Raw genomic sequence first — 20,780 nt, forward strand, 5'->3', positions numbered from 1 at the left:
AAGATGTGGGGTTGAGATTGCAAAGGGAGCTCCAAAAGGCATGTATTAAGGTTAATGTTGCAATTGTAATTGGGGACTTCAATATGCAAATGGATTGGGAAAATTACGTTGGTGCCGGATCATAAGAGAGGGAATTTGATGAATTCCTACGAGATGGCTTTTAGAGCAGCTTGTGCTTGAGCCTACTGGAGGAAAGGCTATCATAGATTAGGTGTAATAACCCAGATCTTATTCAGGAACTTAGGAACTCTTAGGAGACAGTGATCATAATATGATTGAATGGTACTGCAGTTTGAGAAGGAAAAGCATAGTATCATGAAGGAATAAAGGGAATTACAGAGGCATGAGAGGGGAGCTTGCCCACGTGGATTGAAGGGGATACTGGCAGGGATGACAACAGAACAAAGGTGGCTGAAGTTTCTGGGAATAGTTCACAAGACGCAGGATAGATATGTTCCACAGAAGAAGAAATTCTCAAGTAGCAGTGGTAGGCAACCGTGGCTGACAAGGGAAGTTAAAGACTGTATAACTGCCAAGAAAATGGCATATAAGGGAGCAAAAGTGAGTGGGAAGTTGGATGTTTGGGAAGTTTTTAAAATCCAATAAAAAGCAACTAAAAAAGCTACAAGAAGGGAAAAGATGAAATATGAGGGCAAACTCGCCAAGAACCACCACTGCTGGTCGGCCGCACAGTGGCCTGTGGCAGTGCAGCACACCTCGGAGGGGCCCAATGCAACACAGCTGAACCAGGGTCAAGCGACGGTGACAGTCAGCGACCTCCCACTATGGGTTACCAGCAGCTGCGCAGAAAAGAAATCAGCAATCCTGTGCTGGCTCGGGTAAGTGAATGGCTGAGTGTGTAATGGTGGACGAAGTGGGCAGAGACCTATACTCACAGTGGGGAATGCTGGAGGACCACGACAGGATGATGTTCAGGCAGTGGCAGGTGACTGATGGTGACAGAAATATCTTGCAGCTGGTGGTTTCCTGGGGGCTCCGCAGTACAGTGGTGCACAGGCTGGTGGGGACTGGCTACCTCGGAGTTGCAAAGTCATTGGGCAGGCTGCGTGAACGCCTGGGTACAGTCAGGACGTGGAGTGTTCATGCACTACTGCAATACTTGCATATTCCAGAAAAGGCCAGGCTGCCAGTCTAAGGCACAAATACAGCAGTACATGGTATGGGTTTACTACCCCTCCCAGAAAAAGCCACTGGAAGGAGCCAGAAGAAGTGCTTGACCGCATCTCAGACGTGCTATATAAGGTGTGGTTGCCTGAGCGGTGGAAGGTAGTCATGCTGCACTGGGACCAGCTGGCACCATAAGACCATAAGATATAGAAGCAGAAGTAGGCTATTTGGCCCATCGAGTCTGCTCCACCATTCAATCATAGGCTGATCCAATTCTTCCAGTCATCTCCCCCCCCCACCCACTGCCTTCACCACATACCCTTTGATACTCTGGCTAATGAAGAAACTATCAATCTCTGCCTTAAATACACCCAATGACTTGGCCTCCACAGCTACTTGTGGCAACAAATTCCAGGGATTTACCACCCTCTGACTAAAGTAATTTCTCCACATCTCTATCTAAATCCAGAAGTTGTTCCCTCTTGTTCTGGATTCCCCTACCATGGGAAATAACTTTGCCATATCTAATCTGTTCAGGCTTTTTAACATTCAGAATGTTTCTATGAGATTCCGCCCCCCCCGCCCCCCCACCCAATCTCCTGAACCCCAGGGAATACAGCCCAAGAGGTGCCAGACGTTCCTCATACGGTAACTTGGCCCTTGGCCACCACTAACACAGTGAGGCTGAAGGAAGGGAGTAACACTCTGGGTGCTCTGTCTCTTGTCTCACACAAACAGAGCCTCCTCTTGAAGGAGCAGCTGAACCCCCCAACAGCCCAGATGGCAGCGTCGACCCCCATCAGGACTTTTGGGCCCCTTGGCTCAGAGAGGATGTGTTGTGATTGGAGAGAGTCCAGAGGAGGTTCACAAGGATGATTCCAGGAATAAAGGGGCTAACATATGAGAAGTGTCGGGCAGCTTTGGGCCTGCACTCACTGGAATTTAGAAGAATGTGAGAGGGATCTCATTGAAACATACCGAATGTTGAAAAGACTAGATAGGGTTGATGTGGACCGAATGTTTCCTATGGTGGGGGCATCCAGAACTAGAGGGCGCAGCCTCAAAATTGAGGGATGACCTTTTAGAACAGAGGCAAGGAGGAATTTTTTGGCCCAAGAGTAGTGAATCTGTGGAATGCTCTGCCACAGACTGCGGTGGAGGCCAAGTTCATGGTTATATTTAAAGGGGAAGTTGATAGTTTTCTGATTGGTTAGAGCATCAAAGGATATGGTAAGAAGGCAGATATATGGGGTTAAGTGGGATCTGGGATCAACAATGATGGAATGGCAGAGCAGACTTGGTGGGCTGAATGGCCTAATTCTACTCCTATGTGTTTTGGACTTATGGTCTTACAACCAAGGAAATCATGGGCCAGTGAGTCCTACTTAACTGGTGGGCAAATTATTGGAGAATAGTCTTAGAGACAGAATTTATGAGCATTTGGAAAAATATAGGGATAGTAAGCATGTCTTTGTGAGGGGCAGGTCATGCCTCATGAGCCTGATAGCATTTTTGATGATACAATAAAGCATATTAATGAAGGTAGAGCAGTGGATGGAGTGAATATGGATTTTAGTAATGCATTTGATAAGGTTCACTAAGGTAGACTCATTCAGAAAGTCAGTAACATGGAATCCAGGGAAATATTCATGTGTGAATACAGAATTGTCTTGCTGATAGAAGGAAGAAGGTAGTAGTAGATGGAACATAGAACATAGAATAGTACAGCACATTACAGGCCCTTTGGCCCACAATGTTGTGCTGACCCTCAAACCCTGCCTCCCATATAACCCCCCCACCTTAAATTTCTCCATATACCTGTCTAGTAGTCTCTTAAACTTCACTAGTGTATCTGCCTCCACCATTGACTCAGGCAGTGCATTCCACACACCAACCACTCTCTGAGTGAAAAACCTTCCTCTAATATCCCCCTTGAACTTCCCTCCCCTTACCTTAAAGCCATGTCCTCTTGTACTGAGCAGGGGTGCCCTGGGAAGAGGCGCTGGCTGTCCACTTGTCTATTCCTCTTAATATCTTGTACACCTCTATCATGTCTCCTCTCATCCTCCTTCTCTCCAAAGAGTAAAGCCCTAGCTCCCTTAATCTCTGATCATAATCCATACTCTCTAAACCAGGCAGCATCCTGGTAAATCTCCTCTGTACCCTTTCCAATGCTTCCACATCCTTTCTACAGTGAGGTGACCAGAACTGGACACAGTACTCCAAGTGTGGCCTAATTAGAGTTTTATAGAGCTGCATCATTACATTGTGTCTCTTAAACTCTATCCCTCGACTTATGAAAGCTAACACTCCATAAGCTTTCTTAACTACCCTATCTACCTGTGAGGCAACTTTCAGGGATCTGTGGTCATGTACCCCCAGATCCCTCTGCTCTTCCACATTACTAAGTATCCTGCCATTTACTTTGTACTCTGCCTTGGTGTTTGTCCTTCCAAAGTGTACCATCTCACACTTCTCTGGGTTAAACTCCATCTACCACTGCTCAGCCCACTTCTGCATCCTGCCAATGTCTTTCTGCAATCTTCGACAATCCTCTACACTGTCTACAACACCACCAACCTTTGTGTCGTCTGCACCCTTCTACCCCCACATCCAGGTCATTAATAAAAATCACAAAAAGTAGAGGTCCCAGAAAAGATCCTTGTGGGACACCACTAGACACAACTGTTCAATCTGAATGTACTCCCTCCACCAAAACCCTCTTGCCTTCTGCAGGCAAGCCAATTCTGAATTCACATATTAAGCCTGGAGGTCAGTGACCAGTGACCACAGGGACCTATTTTTGGAACACAAGAGATTTTAAAGATGCTAGAGATCCAATGAAATACACACAAAATGCTGAAGGGTCTCAGGCTAAAATATTCTCACTTTATTCCTTTCTATAGAGGCTGCCTGACCCGCTGAGTTCCTCCGACAACTTGTGTCAGTTCTGGGACCTCTGCTGTTTGTGATTTTTTTTTAATAAATGACTTGGTTTTGGAAGGAGAAGGGTCAGTTAATAAGTTTGCAGATGGCATGAAGGATGGTGGAATTCCGGATAGCATGCTGGGTTGTTGTTGGTTGCAATGGAACATTGTCAGGATGCAGAGGATGGAGTTCAACTTAGAAAAATGTGATGTAATTCAGTTTGGAAGGTCAATTATGAAAGCAGAATGCAGGATAAATGGCAGAATTCTTGACGGTGTGGAGGAACAGAGGGATCTTGGTGCCCATGTGCATAGTTGCTGCAGAAGTTGATAGGGTTCTTAAAAGGGTCTATAGTGTGTTGACCTTCACTAGTCAGGGGACTGTGTTCAAGAGCTCAACATTGCAGCTCTATAAAACTCTGGTTGGACTACATTTAGAATGCATTGTTCAGTTCCAGTTGCTTAATTATAGGAAGGATGTGGAAGCATTAGAAGGAGTGCTGAGGAAATTTACCAGATTTCTGTCTGGACTTGAGGGCATGTGTTGAAAATTTGTTGGAATTCTTTGAAGAAGTAACAGCAAGATGGACAAAGGAGAATTGGTTGATGTTGTGTACTTGGATTTTCAGAAGGTGCCACACAAGCTATGAGCCCATGGTTTTACAGGTAAGATTCTAACGTGGATAAAGCAGTGACTAATTGCCAGGAGGCAAAGAGTGGGAATAAATGGAGCCTTTTCTGGTTAGCTGCTGGGGACTTGTGGTGTTCCACAGAGGTCTGTATTGGTACCGATTTTTTTATGTTATATGCCAATGATTTGGATGAGGCAATTGATGGCTTTGTTGCAAAATTTGCAGAAGATCTGAAGACAGGTAGCAGGAAAGGTAGTTTTGAGGAAATAGAGAGCCCACAGAAGGCCTTAGATGGATGAGGAGAATGGGCAAAGAAATGGCAGATGGATACAGTGCCGGGAAATATATCGGGAATACAATATATAGTCATGCACTTTGGGAGAAAAAAAGGAAAGGGTTGATTATTTTCTAACTGGAGAGAAAATATGAAAAAACTGAGGTGCAAAGGGACTTGGGAGTCCTTGTGCAGGATTACCTAAAGGTTAATTTGCAGGTTGAGTCTGTGGTGAGGAAGGCAAATGCAATGTTAGCATCCATTTCAAGAGGACTAGAATATAAAATCAAGGATGTAATACTGAAACTTTATAAAGCACTGATGAGGCCTCATTTGGAGAATTATTTGACCCCCTTATCTCAGAAAGGTTGGGCTGAAACTGAAAAGGGTTCAAAGGAAGTTCACAAAATTGTTCCAGGATTGAATGGATTGTCATATGAAGACTGTCTGATGGCTGTGGGCCTGTATTCATTAGAATTCAAAAGAATAAGGGTGACCTCACTGAAGCATATTGAATGGTGAAAGACTTTGATAGAGTGAATGCGGAGAGGATATTTTCTATGGTGGAACCAGAGGACACAGCGTCAAAATAGAGGGTGTCCTTTTACAGTGGAGTTGAGGAGGAATTTCTTCAGCCAGAGAGTGCTGAATCTGTGGAATTCTTTCCTGCAGGCAGCTGTGGAGGCCAAGTCTTTATGTATATTTAGAATCAGAATTAGAATTAGAATTTATGCATCCCACATACATCTTACATACATCCCACAACTTGAGGGAGTCAGAATCTTTGCGATATGACTCCGTTGCAATGTCCAGCCATATGAATTTAAAACCAACTCTAATGGCCTGTAGATAGAAGCTGTCCCGTAGCCTGTTGGTCCTGGCTTTAATGTTGCAGTAGCATTTGCCAGGCAGAAGCAGCTGAAACAGTTTATGGTTGGGTGACTGGTGTCCCGTTTATATTTCAGGCCTTCTTTCTGCACCCGCTGCTATAAATGTCCTCAGTGGAAGGAGGTTCACATCCTCAGATGCGCTGGGCTGTCCATACCACTCTCTTCAGTGCCCAGCAATCAAGGTTGATGCAGTTCCCATACTAGGCAGTGATACAGCCAGTCAGGATGCTCTCAAAGGTGCCCCTGTAGAAGGTCTTGATGATTTGGGGGCCCATGCCGAATAATTTCTTCAGTCTGATGAGGTAGAAGGGACACTGTTGTGCTTTTCTTTGCCAATCAACTGGTGTGTACAGTCCAGGCGAGATCATCGGTGATGTGTGGTACTGAGGAACCTGAAACTACTCACTCTCACAACTGTAGACCCATTGATGTTGATCGGGCCGAGCCTGTCTCCATTCCTCCTGTAATCCACAATCAGCTCTTTTGTTTTTCTGACATAGAAGGAGATGCTGTGTTAGGGTGTCAACCTCTCCTCTGTAGGCTGTCTCATTACTACTAGAAATAAGGCTGATCAAAGTAGAGCCATCTGTGAATTTGATCAGCAGATTGGAGCTATGTGTGGCAGCACAGTCATGGGTGTAAAAGGAGTAGAGAAGGGGACTCAGAACACAACCCTGGGAACAACCTGTGTTGAGGGTCAGAGGGGCAGAGGTGAGGGACCCCATCCTTTTCACCTGTCCGCGATCCGATAGGAAGTCTAGGATCCAGCCACACAAGGTAGGGTGCAGACCGAGGTCTCTGAGCTTCCTGTCAAGTCTGGAGGGAATTATAATGTTGAATGCTGAACTGTAGTCCAGGGACAGCATTCTAATGCATGCACCTTCTTCTCCAGGTGAGTGAGGACAGTGTGTAGTGCTGTGGTTAGGGCGGCATTGGTAGACCAGTTCTGTCAGTAGGCGAATTGTAGGGGTCCAGTGTGGGTGGTAGCAAGCTGCAGATGTAATCCTCAACCAGCTTCTCAGAGCACTTGCTTATAGTTGAGGTGATTGTGATAGGGCACCAATCGTTCAGGGATGCTACCTTGGTGTTCTTAGATATAGGGACAATGATGGACAATTTGAAACAGGAGGGCACTACACTCCAAGAGAGAGAGAGAGATTAAAAATGTTCATAAATATTCTATGTACGTCAACCTTGGAGATGACCAAGGATGCCTCTCCTCGGGGTGGGGGTCTGTCCTATCACCCTCGAATTGAGCGTAAAAAACATTTAGCTTGTCCAGGAGTGAGGCAGCAATGTTGGCTGTATTGCTGCATTTTCCCTTGATGTCCGCGACGGTGTGCAGACCTTGCCATATGCTGTGTGTGTCACTGTCGCAGAGTTGAGACTGGGTTTTGTCCCTGTTGCTGCTTTGCCACCTTGATGGCTCTACGTAAATCATGGTGGCATCTCTTGTGCACCTGTTGATCTCCGGAAGTGAAGGCTTTATCCCTTGCACTGAGAGCAACATGCACTGAACTATTTATCCAAGGCTTCCAGTTTGGTTAGACCCGGACAGATTTTTGGGGAACAATGTCTTCATTGCACTTCCGAATGAAGCTTGTGACCACCTCTGTGTATTCAGAGATGTTCTCAGCTTGAAATGTATCCCAGGTGACATTATCTTGTAACACTGAGCCTGATTCGTTGGACCAGCTTCAATTTCTGCTTGCAGGCAGGTAGGAGGAATATCAGACTTTCCAAATGGAGGGTGGAGAAGTGGTTTGTAGGCATTGCGGAAGGGAGGGTAGCAGTGGTTGAGTATGCTTCCTCCCCGTGTGCTCACCTCGATGAGTTGGTGGGTAAGCTCCGGACAGCAACGTTGGTTAAAGTCCCCAGTGATGATGAAACCAGCCTCTGGGTGTGTGGTTTCATGGATACTGATGGTTTCACAAAGTTCATTGAGAGCCCGGTTGGTATCAGCCTGTTGTAGGCTGTACAGAGCTGTAATAATAACAGACTTGAATTCTCGAGGCAACCAGAAAGGTTGACAGAGCAGCATAATGTTCTCCAGATCTGGGAACAAACAGATTTGAGGGCATGCGCACTACCTGGGTCGCACAAGCCATTGTTCACTATGAAACATACTCCCCCACCTTTACTTTTCCCAGAGAGGTCTTTAGACCTGTCCACACAGAACACAGAGAACCCGATGGGTTTGATGGCTTGGTCTGGTATCTCCTCTAACATCCAGGTTTCAGTAAAGCACAATATGTTACAGTGCTTTGTTTCATGTGGTAGGATCTTCTGGTTCTCAGCTCACACAGCTTGTTGTCCAAGGACTGTACATTAGCCAGGAGTATGCTAATTTGAGCCAAGTGGCCAATTTGAGCGCCATCCTAACCGAACCAAGATGCCAGCTCTTCTTCCTCACCTCTGACAACACTTCAGTTGATAGATTCCTGACTGGACAGGGCACAAGGGATACGGGGAGAAGGCAGGAGACTGGGGCTGAGAGGAAAATTGGATCGGCCATGATGAAATGGTGGCGCAGACTCGATGGGCCAAATGGCCTAATTCTGGTCCTCTATCTTATGGTCTTATGAAGATAGGCTGAATGAGTTTGGGCTTTTCTCTTTGGTGACAGGTGATGAGAGAGAGAATTGCACAAGATGATAAGAAGCATAGATCAAGGAAGTAAACAGAGACTTTTTTCCCAGGATGGAAATCACTAATATGAAGGGGCATATCTTTAAGGTGAATGAAGGAAAATATAGCAGGGATGTCAAGTACATTCTTTACACAGAATGGTGGGTGCATGGAACACCCTTCCATGGGTGGTGGCAGAGACATTAGAGGCATTAAAGACACATGGTTGATGGGGAAATGGAGGGCTATGTAGGAGGGAATGGTTAGATTGATGTTGACAGCACAACATTCTGGGCTGAGGGGTCTGTACTGTGCTGTAGTGTTCTATGTTCTGTGTTATATGATCTGGCTTTAGCTTTTAGATAACCTGCCTTGCCAACCACAACACCACCAATTTCGTGTCATTTGCAAACTTACACATCACATCTCGTACACTAACATCCTTTTTGTTAATATATATTACAAACAGCAAGGGTCTCAGAGGAGATTCCTGCAGTACTCCACTAGTATCGGACACTATAGTCAGGGGTCAGACAAGCAATTCTGAGGATGCGGGAAAGAAAGATGCAAGAATGATGGTAGCTTGCCTCCCAGGTGCCAGGGTCCGGGTTGTTTCTGATCATGTCCACAATATCTTGCAGTGGGAGGGAGAACAGCCAGAGGTTGTGGTACATATTGGTATCAATGACATAGATAGGAAAAGGGAAGAGGTCCTGAAAAGAGTCTACAGAGAGTTAGGAAGGAAATTGAGAAGCAGGACCTTAAAGGTAGTAAACTTGGGATTACTGCCTGTGCCACGTGGCATTGAGTACAGGAATAGAATGAGGTGGAGGGTAAGTGCATTGCTGAGGGATTGGAGCAGGGGGCAGGGATTCAGATTTCTGCATCATTGGGACATCTTTTGGGGCAGGTGTGACCTGTACAAAAAGGATGGGTTGCTTGACACAATATGAAGATAAGCCTACAAGAGGAGAGGCTGTACTTGATTTGGTATTGGGAAATGAACCTGGTCAAGTGTCAAATCTCTTATTTTGGAGATAGTGATCATAATTCTATCTTCTTCACAATTGGAGAGAGATAGGAACAAACAAATTAGAAAAGCGTTTAATTAGAGTAAGGCGATTTATGAGGCTATCATGCAGGAAATTGGAAGCTTAAATTGGGAACAGATATTCTCAGGGAAAAGTACAGAAGAAATGTGGCAAATGTTCAGGGGATATTTGTGTAGAATTCTGTATAGGTACGTTCCAATGAGACAGGGAAGTTATGGTAGGGTACAGGAACTGTGGTGTACAAAGGCTGTAATAAATCTAGTCAAGAAGAAAAGTAAAGCTTACAAAAGTTTCAGAGAGCTAGGTAACGTTAGAGATCTAGAAGATTATAAGGCTAATAGGAAGGAGCTTAAGAATGAAATTAGGAGAGCCAGAAGGGGCCATCAGAAGGCCTTGGCGGGCAGGATTAAGGAAAACCCCAAGGCATTCTGTAAGTATGTGAAGAGCAAGAGGATAAGACGTGAAAGAATAGGACCTATCAAGTGTGACAGTGGGTAAGTTTGTATGGAACCGAAGGAAATAGCAGAGGTACTTAATGAATACTTTGCTTCAGTATTCACTATGGAAAAGGATCTTGGTGATTGTAGTGATGACTTGCAGCAGACTGATAAGCTTGAGCATGTAGATGTTAAGAAAAAGGATGTGCTGGAACTTTTGGAGAGCATCAAGTTGGATAAGTTGCCAGGACCAGATGAGATGTACCACAGGCTGCTGTAGGAAGTGAGGGAGGAGATTGCTGAGCCTCTGGTGATGATCTTTGCATCATCAATGGGGACGGGAGAGGTTCCAAAGGATTGGAGGATGGCAGATTTTATTCCTTTATTCAAGAAAGGGAGTAGAGATAGCCCAGGAAATTATAGACCAGTGACTCTTACTTCAGTGGTGGGTAAGTTGATGGAGAAGATCCTGAGAGGCAGGATTTATGAACATTTGGAGAGGTATAATATGATTAGGAATAGTCAGCATGGCTTTGTCAAGGGCAGGTCATGTCTTATGAGCCTGATTGAATTTTTTGAGGATGTGACTAAAAACATTGATGAGGAAGAGCAATAGATGTAGTGTATATGGTTTTCAGTAAGGCATTTGATAAGGTACCCCATGCGAGTCTTATTGAGAAAGTAAGGAGGCTTGGGATCTAATGGGACATTGCTTTGTGGATGGAGAACTTGCTTACCCACCGAAGGCAAAGAGTGGTTGTAGACGGGTCATATTCTGCATGGAGGTCGGTGACCAGTGATGTGCCTCAAAGATCTGTTCTGGGACCCTTACTCTTTGTGATTTTTATAAATGACCTGGATGATGAAGTGGAGGGATGGGTTAGTAAGTTTGCTGATGACACTAAGGTTGGAGGTGTTGTGGATAGTGTGGAGGGCTGAGAAGTGGCAGATGTAAAGTTCAACCCAGATAGGTGTGAAGTGGTTCATTTTTGTAGCTCAAATATGATGGCAGAATATCGTATTAATGGTAAGACTCTTGGCAGTGTGAAGGATCAGAGGGATCTTGGGGTCCAAGTCCATAGGATGCTCAAAGCTGCTGTGCAGGTTGACTCTGTGGTTAAGAAGGCATATGGTGTATTGGCCTTCATCAATTGTGGAATTGAATTTAGGTGCCGAGAGGTAATGTTGCAGCTTTAGAGGACCCTGGTCAGACCCCACTTGGAGTACTGTGCTCACTTCTCATCACCTCACTACAGGAAGGATGTGGAAACCATAGAAAGGGTGCAGAGGAAATTTACAAGAATGTTGCCTGGATTGGGGAGCATGCCTTATGAAAACAGTTTGAGTGAACTCAGTCTTTTCTCCTTGGAGCGATGGAGGATGAGAGGTGACCTGACAGAGGTGTATAAGATGATGAGAGGCATTGATCGTGTGGATAGTCAGAGGCTTTTTCCCAGGGCTGAAATGGTTGCCACAAGAGGACACAGGTTTAAGGTGCTGGGGAATAGGTACAGAGGAGATGTCAGGGGTAGAATATTTAAACAGAGTGTGGTGTGCATGGAACAGGCTGCTGGCAATGGTGGTGGAGGCAGATATGATAGGATCTTTTAAGAGACTTTTGGATAGGTACATGGAGCTTAGAAAAATATCCTAGTAATTTCTAAAGTAGGGACATGTTTGGCTCAACTTTGTGGGCCGAAAGGCCTGTATTGTGCTGTAGGTTTTTTATGTTTCTATGTAGTGAAAGACCTCCAATCTGTAGAAAAATGACATTCCACCTCTACACTCTGCTTCCTATTTCCATACTAATTTTTGATCTGTTTTAGTAACTCATCTTTCGACCCATGTACCCTCACCTTCTGCACCAGCTTACCATGCAGGACCCAGTCAATTGTCTTCCAAAGCCCATACCGAGAACATCTATCATCCTGCCTTCTTCACTACCTCCTCAAAAACCTTATCTAATTACTGAGGCAGAGTGTCCCTGCAGATAAAGCCACCCTGAATATCCCCAGTCAGCTAATGCCTTTGCAAATGTACATAATTCTTTATACTAGACCATAGTTACCGAGCTTATCCCTGCTGCACTTCTTAAATAAAGGGTTCTTGTAGATTTAGCTGTTAAAATCATGGCTGGTTGTCAAAACTCTTCCTGTTTGTGTTGAACTGGGCTCATGGAAATACAATATAGTTTCACTGATGGGAGTAAATAAAACTGATTGACAAGGTGAAGATATTTTGCAGGACCTTGAAGAGTATTGAGATGTGTGAAAGAAGTTAAACTTCCGGAATGCAAGTAATGTAAAGTTAAGGCAGTTTGGAAAATCAAGTAGGCATGGTATGAAAAGCAACCTCAAGACTCAACCTTTGCTGAACCATTAGTGGAAGTTATTATCAAGAGAGAATCAATTCTCTGACATCTCACCAGGCACACATAAACCTTCAGCATCAGAAATTTATAAAGAACCTTGTCTACACTCATCCCATTTACCTGCATTAGAACTGTAGCTGAGTGGGCCCTGGCAATTCAAGTGCTTATCCAGATGGTTCCTAACTATTGCAAGGGTACATGCCCTCACCACCTTCTGAGCACTGCATTCCAGGGAAAACAAATCATCTTTCAGTTCACCTCTAAACCTCATATACCTCACCTTAAACCTATATCCTATGGCCTTAAGATACATCTGCCATGAGGAAAAGTTTCTTACTATCTGTTCCAACTAGGCCTCAAATCCATGCATACCTCTCAGATTTTACCTAAGCCTCCTCTATTTGCAGCGGGATCTGGATCAGCTGGAAAATGGCCTAAAATAGCAAATGGAATTTAATGCAGACAAGTGTGAGGTGTTGTAGTTTGGGAGGACCAACCATGGTAGGACTTACACAATGAGCAGCAGGGCACTGAGGAGAGGATTAGAACAGAGGGATCTGGGAATACAGATCCATAATCCCCTGAAAGTGGCATCGCCGTTAGTTAGGGTCATAAAGAGAACTTTTGGTTCATTGGCCTTTACAAATCAAAATATTGAGGCGAAGAGCATGCTAAGGAACTCAACAGGTCAGACAGCTTCTATAGAAATAAATAAATAGGCAACATTTCAGGGTGAGACCTTTCTCCGTGTACAGGAGCTGAGATGTTATGTTGAAGTTGTATAATATGTTGGTGAGGTCTAATTTAGAGTATTTTGTCCAGTTCTGGTCAGTTACCTCCAGGAAAGGTATCAATAAGTTTGAAAGAGTGGAGAGAAAGCAAGAATGTTGCTAGGACTTGAGGATCAGAGCTACAGGGAAAGGTTGAATAGGCTGGGACTTTATTCCCTAGAGCTTAGGAGAATAAGGGGAAGAATGATAGAGATACAGTATACAAAATTATGAGAGGCGTAAATAAGGTAAATGCAAGCAGCCTTTTTTCCACAGAGGTTGGGTGAGACTAGAACCAGACGTCATCAGTTAAGGGTAAAAGGTAAAATGTTTAAGGGGAACAAGAGGGTTCCTATTCACTCAGAGGGTGGTGAGAGTCTGGAAAGAGGAGCCAGTGGAAGTGATGGATGTTGGCACGATTTAAAAATTTAAGAGGAATCGGATAAGGACATAGATAGAAGTGGTATGGCTCGGGAGCAGGTTGATGGGATTAGCAGAGTAAAAGTTCACCACCAACTCAATGGGCTGAAAGGACTTTCTGTGCTATAGTTCTCTATGACACAATGAAGTAAACCAGTTTTGTTTAATGGTGAAACTAACTACACAATTTGTGTAACTTCAAACTTGTGTGCACAAAGATGAAAATTGAAAGCATCAAAATTGCTTTCAATTAAATCACAGTTCAAACCAGTCTCTGAGCTTTAACATTAAAAAATAATTATTTCAAATAAAGAAATTGAACATGTATGAAAGTAACTAATCCCCATCTCTATACATTTCTCACACAAGAATACAGTACCTAGCTTTAGATTGAGGTGGCTATCTTTTATCTATCTGTGTTGCATAGAGCTCAACATAAATCACTCAAGAGGCTCAAGGGCCTGTTCCTGCTCTGATACTATTTTCAAATTAAAAATGTAGTATGTCAAGTGCCACAACTCAAGGCTTTAATGTTGTACTACTTTAAAACTGAACTCAGACATTAAATATTAAATATGGCAGATCAACAAGAAGAGCCAGTGCAGGCAATTAATGGCCTAAAAAGCAGTTCTTATGAATTCACTAAATTATAAACATCTGAAAGTAGACTAAAGACTTATTCACGTTCATGGTACTGGCTTATAGCCAGCAGTTATTTCCTGTGCCCAATGACATCGAGGTGATTGCAATCATACTATCAAACTCTAAATGAAGGATCAGATATTGATTTTATTTAAGACCTATCTAAACAATTTCCAGAAAGATCATTTTCACCCAAGGCAGCGAGCGGCTTAGTGGTGCGGCAATTGGACCTGTTGACATACAGCTCGAAGAACTGGGTTCAGTCCTATTCTCTGGTGCTGCTTACTTAAGAGCTTGCAAGGTTTTCTTGTGAGGTTTAGGTCTGGGTTTCTCTTGGGTGATCCATTTTCTTCACATAGCCCATGATATGCTTGCTAGTGGATTTGATTACTAATATTTATTACTCACAGTAAAGGAGACTAGCAAGAGAATCAAAGAGGGGAGGGGGAAAGCTGATGGGCATGTGAGGGAAAATAGACAAATGGGATTGACATTGTTCCAACAACTGGTTTAGACTCAATTGGCCAAATGTCCTCTTCCTATGTCATAAGAAAAAATGAAAATTAAAAAAGCTAATGTACTACGAAAATGTATGTAATGTAGTGTATACTGGTGTTCCATGGGGATCTGTAGTGGGACATTTGCAGTTTGTTTGGTATTATAAATGGATGAATACGTGGATGGGTGGGTTAGTAAGTTTGCAGATGATACAAAGATTTGGGGTGTTGTGGGTGCTGCAGAAAACTGCCAAAAGATACAGCAGGATATAGATCAATTGTAGATATGGGTAAAGAAAGAACATGAAGGGACCAAGTGCTCTAAAATTGGCCTCACAAGTTGGGAGGGTGGTATGAAGGTATATAGCATGTTTGCCATTATTAGTTGAGGCGCTGAGTTTCAGGGTTAGGAAGTTATCTTACAGCTTTATAAAACTCTATTTAGGCTGCATCTGGAGTATTTTGTTCAGTTCTGGGTGCCTCATTATAGGAAACATGTGGAAACTTTGGAGCAGGTACAGAAGAAGGTACTGCCTGGACGAAAGGGCAGGTTCTATAAACAGTAATTGAACAAATGGTTTGTTTTACCAGGAGGGGTGAAAGCTAATGGGAGACTTGATAGAGGTATATAAGATTATGAGAGGAATAGATAGAGTAGATAGCCAAAATCTGTTTTCACAGGATCAAAATGCTTAATAGTAGAGGACACGCATTTAAGGTGATAAGTTCAAGGGATAAATTCAAAGGAGATATGTGTAAGTTTTGTTTTATGGAGAGTGGTGGGTGCCTCAAATATGCTGACAGGAGTGATGGTGGAGACAAGTAGAGACATTTAGGAAGCTCTTAGATAGGCACATGAGTGTGCAGAGAATAGAAGGATATGGACAGTGTGTAGGCAGAAAGGATTACTTCAGTGTCGCAAGTTTAATTAGTTTGACACAATATTGTGGGCCAAAGGGTCAGTTCCTCTGCTAACAGTTCTATATTCCATGAAAAGAGAAATAAATGGATCACAGCTCAGGTCAGACTTAGGCACAACATTATAACACATTTTGGACTTACTCCGAAGTTTGAGGCAGCAAATCGATCTGAGGCTGAAACATTTGTTGTAGCTGTGGTATGAGCAAAGAAGGCATTAATGTTGGCCAACAAGGTGCTCATTACTGCTGGAACCCCTGGGCACATATACTTGGATGACAGGCAGGAGAAATGCCTATAAGAAAGAAAACACAAGAGTTAAGAGGGATTACAGATCATATTTTTTTTCATAGACCAAGTCATATCTTGCTTGTCACCTTGAGGTATGTGATTATATTGTAGCATGGTAAATCACAAATAAAGCAACACATTTAGGTAGGATGATGAAGGAAGAATAGGCATGCTTGTCTTTGTAGGTCAGGTATAGAAGATAAAAACTGGCCCCTTATGTTGCAACTTTACAAAACACTGGTTAGATAGCACCTTGAGAACAATGTGTAGTCCTGATTACCATGCTATAGGAAATCTGTGACATGGTGAGGAGAAGCTTGAGGAGACTTATGGGGAGAGATTGGATAGGCTGGCCTTGTTTTCCCCGGAACGAATAAGAGTGTGGCTGGACAAAAGTATATACACTAAGAGTGGCATAAATAGGGTAGAAAGTGAATTCTTTTTCCCATGGATATCAAAAGCAAGTGGTGATGGGCCTAAGGTAAGAAAAGGGGAGTTTGAAAGGGAATTCTTTATTTTCATTTTAACTTATTTTAAGAACTCCTCATTTTGCCCTCACTTCACATCCCAATGCAGACGTTTGGCTAACAGGAATGTTTGTACATTTGATTCAAACACACACAAAACTTTACACATCATTCACATTGTTCTCCCATCAAGTTGACATGGTCTTCACACATTGCAGTATGAAATTAGACTGGTTGGCCCTCTTAGCTCCTCTCCCCATCCAGAATTTAACCTATTCCAAATCTTCCAATTTGGCACCTACACTTTGACCAGGTAATTCACCAGCATCAATCTGCAAGGAAATTTGATCAGATGGTTTGATCAACAATCAAAAGATTGTGTGCAGCAATTCCTTGTTTGAACTTTGATCAATCTACATAACATCTACGTACACAACGCTGGAAGAACTCAGCAGGTCAGGCAGCATCCGTGAGAAAAATCTATGGCTATTCTTTTCTCACGGATGCTGCCTGACCTGCTGAGTTCTTCCAGCGTTGTGTTCATATTCTTTAATCCACAGCATTTGCAGTTGTATTTTTGTGTACATAACATCTAATCAGCTATTTTGTGCATGTCATTAGTTTCATGCTAAAGTGGATAAACAAAATCTTTGCTTACTATATTTCTGTTTAAAGTCAGTTTAATGGGGCTGTGATAGTCATTATTGGTTCCATGATTATTTGGAATCTCCTCAAAGTTCATTTATGACTTCAAAGTGAGAGGAAGAACTCACACTTTTCCCTATAAATCATTCATCCAAACCAGTACATCTATAGAGCATTATATCATGGAAAAGGTACAACTTAAGGGATAATTTGAATCTATCTGGCACCACATTTAGCATAATTTGTGGTCCCACAAATATTATAAAATATCTGCTGTCGTACACAGGCTAATGTTTCATAAATATATATCTGGTCCTTTTTGGCTGGATAGGATCTGCTGTTACTTTAACTGCCAAACATCTGTCTCCGAGGCCCACTGCAGTCCAGAGATGGCCACTAGGATCTTAATTTGGCCTGGCCTGGCCTCATGATCCTCATACTCATTGACTGTCAGCAATTAAGATTAGTGCTGAAGTAGTTTATTCTAATTTGTGTCACTGATTACCCATTGAATTAAACCCACAGCTACTGCAGCTTTGGGACTAACACATAATTTTTTTTAAAAGTAGTAAGCCAAAAATACCTGATATAGATTTGAAGCTCTCTCATTGACCGGTCTGAGTTATGTCAGTAAATTCTGAAGCAATTGTGTCAAGGGCACAGGTTAGATACAGCTACAAAAAATGATCTCTTTCCTCATTAGCAGAATGACATCATTCATCACTACACCAGAGTCTTAGCTGATTTTTGCTTAAATACAACAGATGATTGAGAGAAGGCTCAAATAAATTTAATCACAAACATTTTTGATTGAAGGATGTGTTTAGAATTTTTAAGGTCTTTTAATGCATTGCTTCTATTATTGAAAGAAAGAATGAGTTTGGGTTCGCACAGCACCTTTTATGTCCTTGGTTGAGGGAGCGAGGGCTTTTCACTAGAGAAACGGAGGATGAGAGGAGACTTGTTAGAAGTGACCAAAATGAAAAGAAACATACCTCAAGTGGATAGACAGATGCATTCTCCCAAGATGGAAATGGGTAATATGAGGGACCATGATTTTAAGGTGATTGGTGGGAGGTATAAGGGGATGTCAGAGGCATTTTTTTTTACACAGAGAACGGTGGATGCATGGAATACTCTGCCAGAGGTGGTGGTGGAAATATATTTAATAGGGACATTTAAGAAACTCTTAGATAGGCACATGGATGATAGAAAATGGAGGACTATGTAGGAGGGATGGATTAGATTGATCCTAGAGTAAGTTAAAAGGTCGGTACAACATTGTGGGCCAAAGGGTCTGTACTGTACTGTACTGTACTTCTATTTATTTAGTGAATCAACATGGAGTAGGCCATTCCAGCCTTCAAGACACACTTCCCAGCAACACCACAATTCCAATTTTACCCTAATGTAATCACAGGACAATTTATTTACAATAACTAATTAACCTACCCAGTATGTCTTTAGACTGTGGGAGGAAATCAGAGCACCTGGAGAAAACCCAGGCATTCCACGGGGAGGATGTACAGAGACTCATTACAGAATGGTGCTGGAAATGAACTCTGAGCTCCAGTAAGCCCAAAGCTATAGTAGGGTCAGTATGCTATCATGGTGCCCTATGTTTCTTAAGTATGTTGCAATAAATAAATTGAGTTTAGTACAGTGGCTATTGTTCTGTAGGCAAACCATTTTACTGCTGTGTGCACTCCAAAGTTGTAAACAGTGAATTAGTGCATTCAATATTCAATCTGTAATCCCACATTTGAGCAGACTAACATGGAGTGCTACCACTAGAAATTAGCATCCATCATCAAGAACCACCACTATTCAGGCCATGCATGCTCTATTTTCACTACTATCTTCGGTCCCCCACCACCAGGTTCAAGAAAAGTCATTACAACTATCAGGCTCATGAACCACAAGGGTAATTTCAATCATCACAACTCTGAACTGATTCTACAGCCTACAGATCACTTTCGAAGACTTGACAACTCATGATCTCAGCATTATTTATTTTTGTTTTTATAGCTGGTGTTCTTTTGCAGATTGGCTGCTTGTCAGTCCTTGTTTATGTCTTTTTTTCATAAATTCTACTTTATTTCTTTTTCTCCTGTAAGTGCCTGTAAAAAATTGAACTCATGGTAACATATGGCAACATAAACATAATTTGATAATACATTTTACTGCTTCAAAATAATAAGTTTTGGAACTGCTTCTTTTCATGTTAAATTTCAATGGCTTGGTTGATGGCATTGATCGCAATGTGGCCAGAGTTGCCGACAATACAGGTAGGTGGCTGTGTTGAGGAAGCAGGGAGTCTGCAAAAGGACTTGGACAGATTAGGATACTGGGCAAAGAAGTGGAAAATGGACTACAGGGTCAATGTGTGTATGGTCAGACACTTTGGTAGAAGGAATAAGGGTGTAGACTATTTTCTAAATAGGGAGAAAATACAGAAATCATAAGTGCAAAGTATCTTGGAAGTCCTCGTGCAGGACTGCAGGGTGAGTTGACAGTATGCAATGTTGATAATCATTTTGAGAAGACTAGAATATGAAAGCAAGCAAGTAATGCAGAAGCTTTATAAGGCACTGGTCAGACTGTATTTAGAGTACTGTGTGCAATTTTGAGCCCCTTATCTAAGAAAGGTTTCAGGCATTGCATTGCAGAAGGAGGCATCGCACAAGTTCCAAAGGAGATTCATAAGAATGATCCAGGGAATGAAAGGGTTAAAATATGAAGACCATTTGATGGCTCTGGGCTTGTAATCACTGGAATTTGAAGAATTGGGGGTGGGAATCACATTGAAATCTATCAAATATTGAAAGGCCAAATTATCAAATATTGAAAGTGGAAGTTAAGTGGATGTTTCCAATAATGGGGAAGCCTAGGGCCAGAGGCTACAGCCTCAGCATCATTGGATGATGAACTTGTTGAATTCATTGCCACAGGTGGCTGTGGAAGCTGATTCATTTAAGTATATTGAAGGCAGATATTGATAGATTCTTGATAAGTAACAGCGTCAAAGATTACAGGGAGAAGGCAGGTGAATGGGGTTGTGGGGGATAATGAATCAGCCATGTTAGAATGGTGGAGCAGACTCAATGGCCAAATACCTATTTCTGCTCCTATGTCTTATGATCTTATGGTTCTCCAAAGTGTTTTTGGTTTTCTGCAGGTGGACAGAATGTGACATCAGAGACAACATCCCTAACAACTGAGAAGACACAGTGGCATAGTAGTTCATGTAATGCTATTACAACACCGGTGACCTAGGACTTTGTACATTCTCTCTATATCTGCATGGGTGCTCTGGTTTCCTCCCACATTCCAAAGACATATGTTAATTGGTCACGTGGGTGTAATATGGCAATGCAGGCTCAAATTGAACAGAAGACCTGTTACCGTGCTGTAGCTCCAAATAAATAATTAATAAATAAATAGAGCAGTGCTCTGAAGCATCAAGCCCTGATGCAGTATGAACATCCAATGTTTTATTTCAGAAGCAAGAGTATTAGAGTTGGGCTGATGATGGAATACATTATTACTGTAATGTTGCCAGCCATAGTGTCATGCATGAGAGATGAAGTTAAATTACACCATCTGGTTGAAGGCAATAACTAGAAGGACATTCTTAGATTCAAAGAATAAACAACTCAATGCAATTAGAATCAGAGAAATGGATAGCAAAAGAAGTCACTGAAAAATAGCTAGATTGGATTCTGGTTCATTGGGACGCATCAGGCCCAATACATTTTGGCCCAATTAAGCGCTGTCCCCAATTAGCCAAA

At 42.7% G+C, this 20,780-nt stretch overlaps 1 protein-coding gene across 1 annotated transcript in view; it reads right to left on the reverse strand.

Annotated features, from left to right (window-relative positions):
• The window catches only part of LOC132382383 (protein unc-13 homolog C-like), a 575,658-nt gene that overhangs the window by 297,934 nt on the left and 256,944 nt on the right, over positions 1 to 20,780 (reverse strand). Inside the window, 1 exon segment of the mRNA XM_059952510.1 lies at positions 15,731 to 15,881. Within this exon segment, the coding sequence (XP_059808493.1) occupies positions 15,731 to 15,881 (151 nt within the window).

Source organism: Hypanus sabinus, chromosome 28 (assembly GCF_030144855.1).
Source record: "Hypanus sabinus isolate sHypSab1 chromosome 28, sHypSab1.hap1, whole genome shotgun sequence".
NCBI lineage: Eukaryota > Metazoa > Chordata > Chondrichthyes > Myliobatiformes > Dasyatidae > Hypanus > Hypanus sabinus.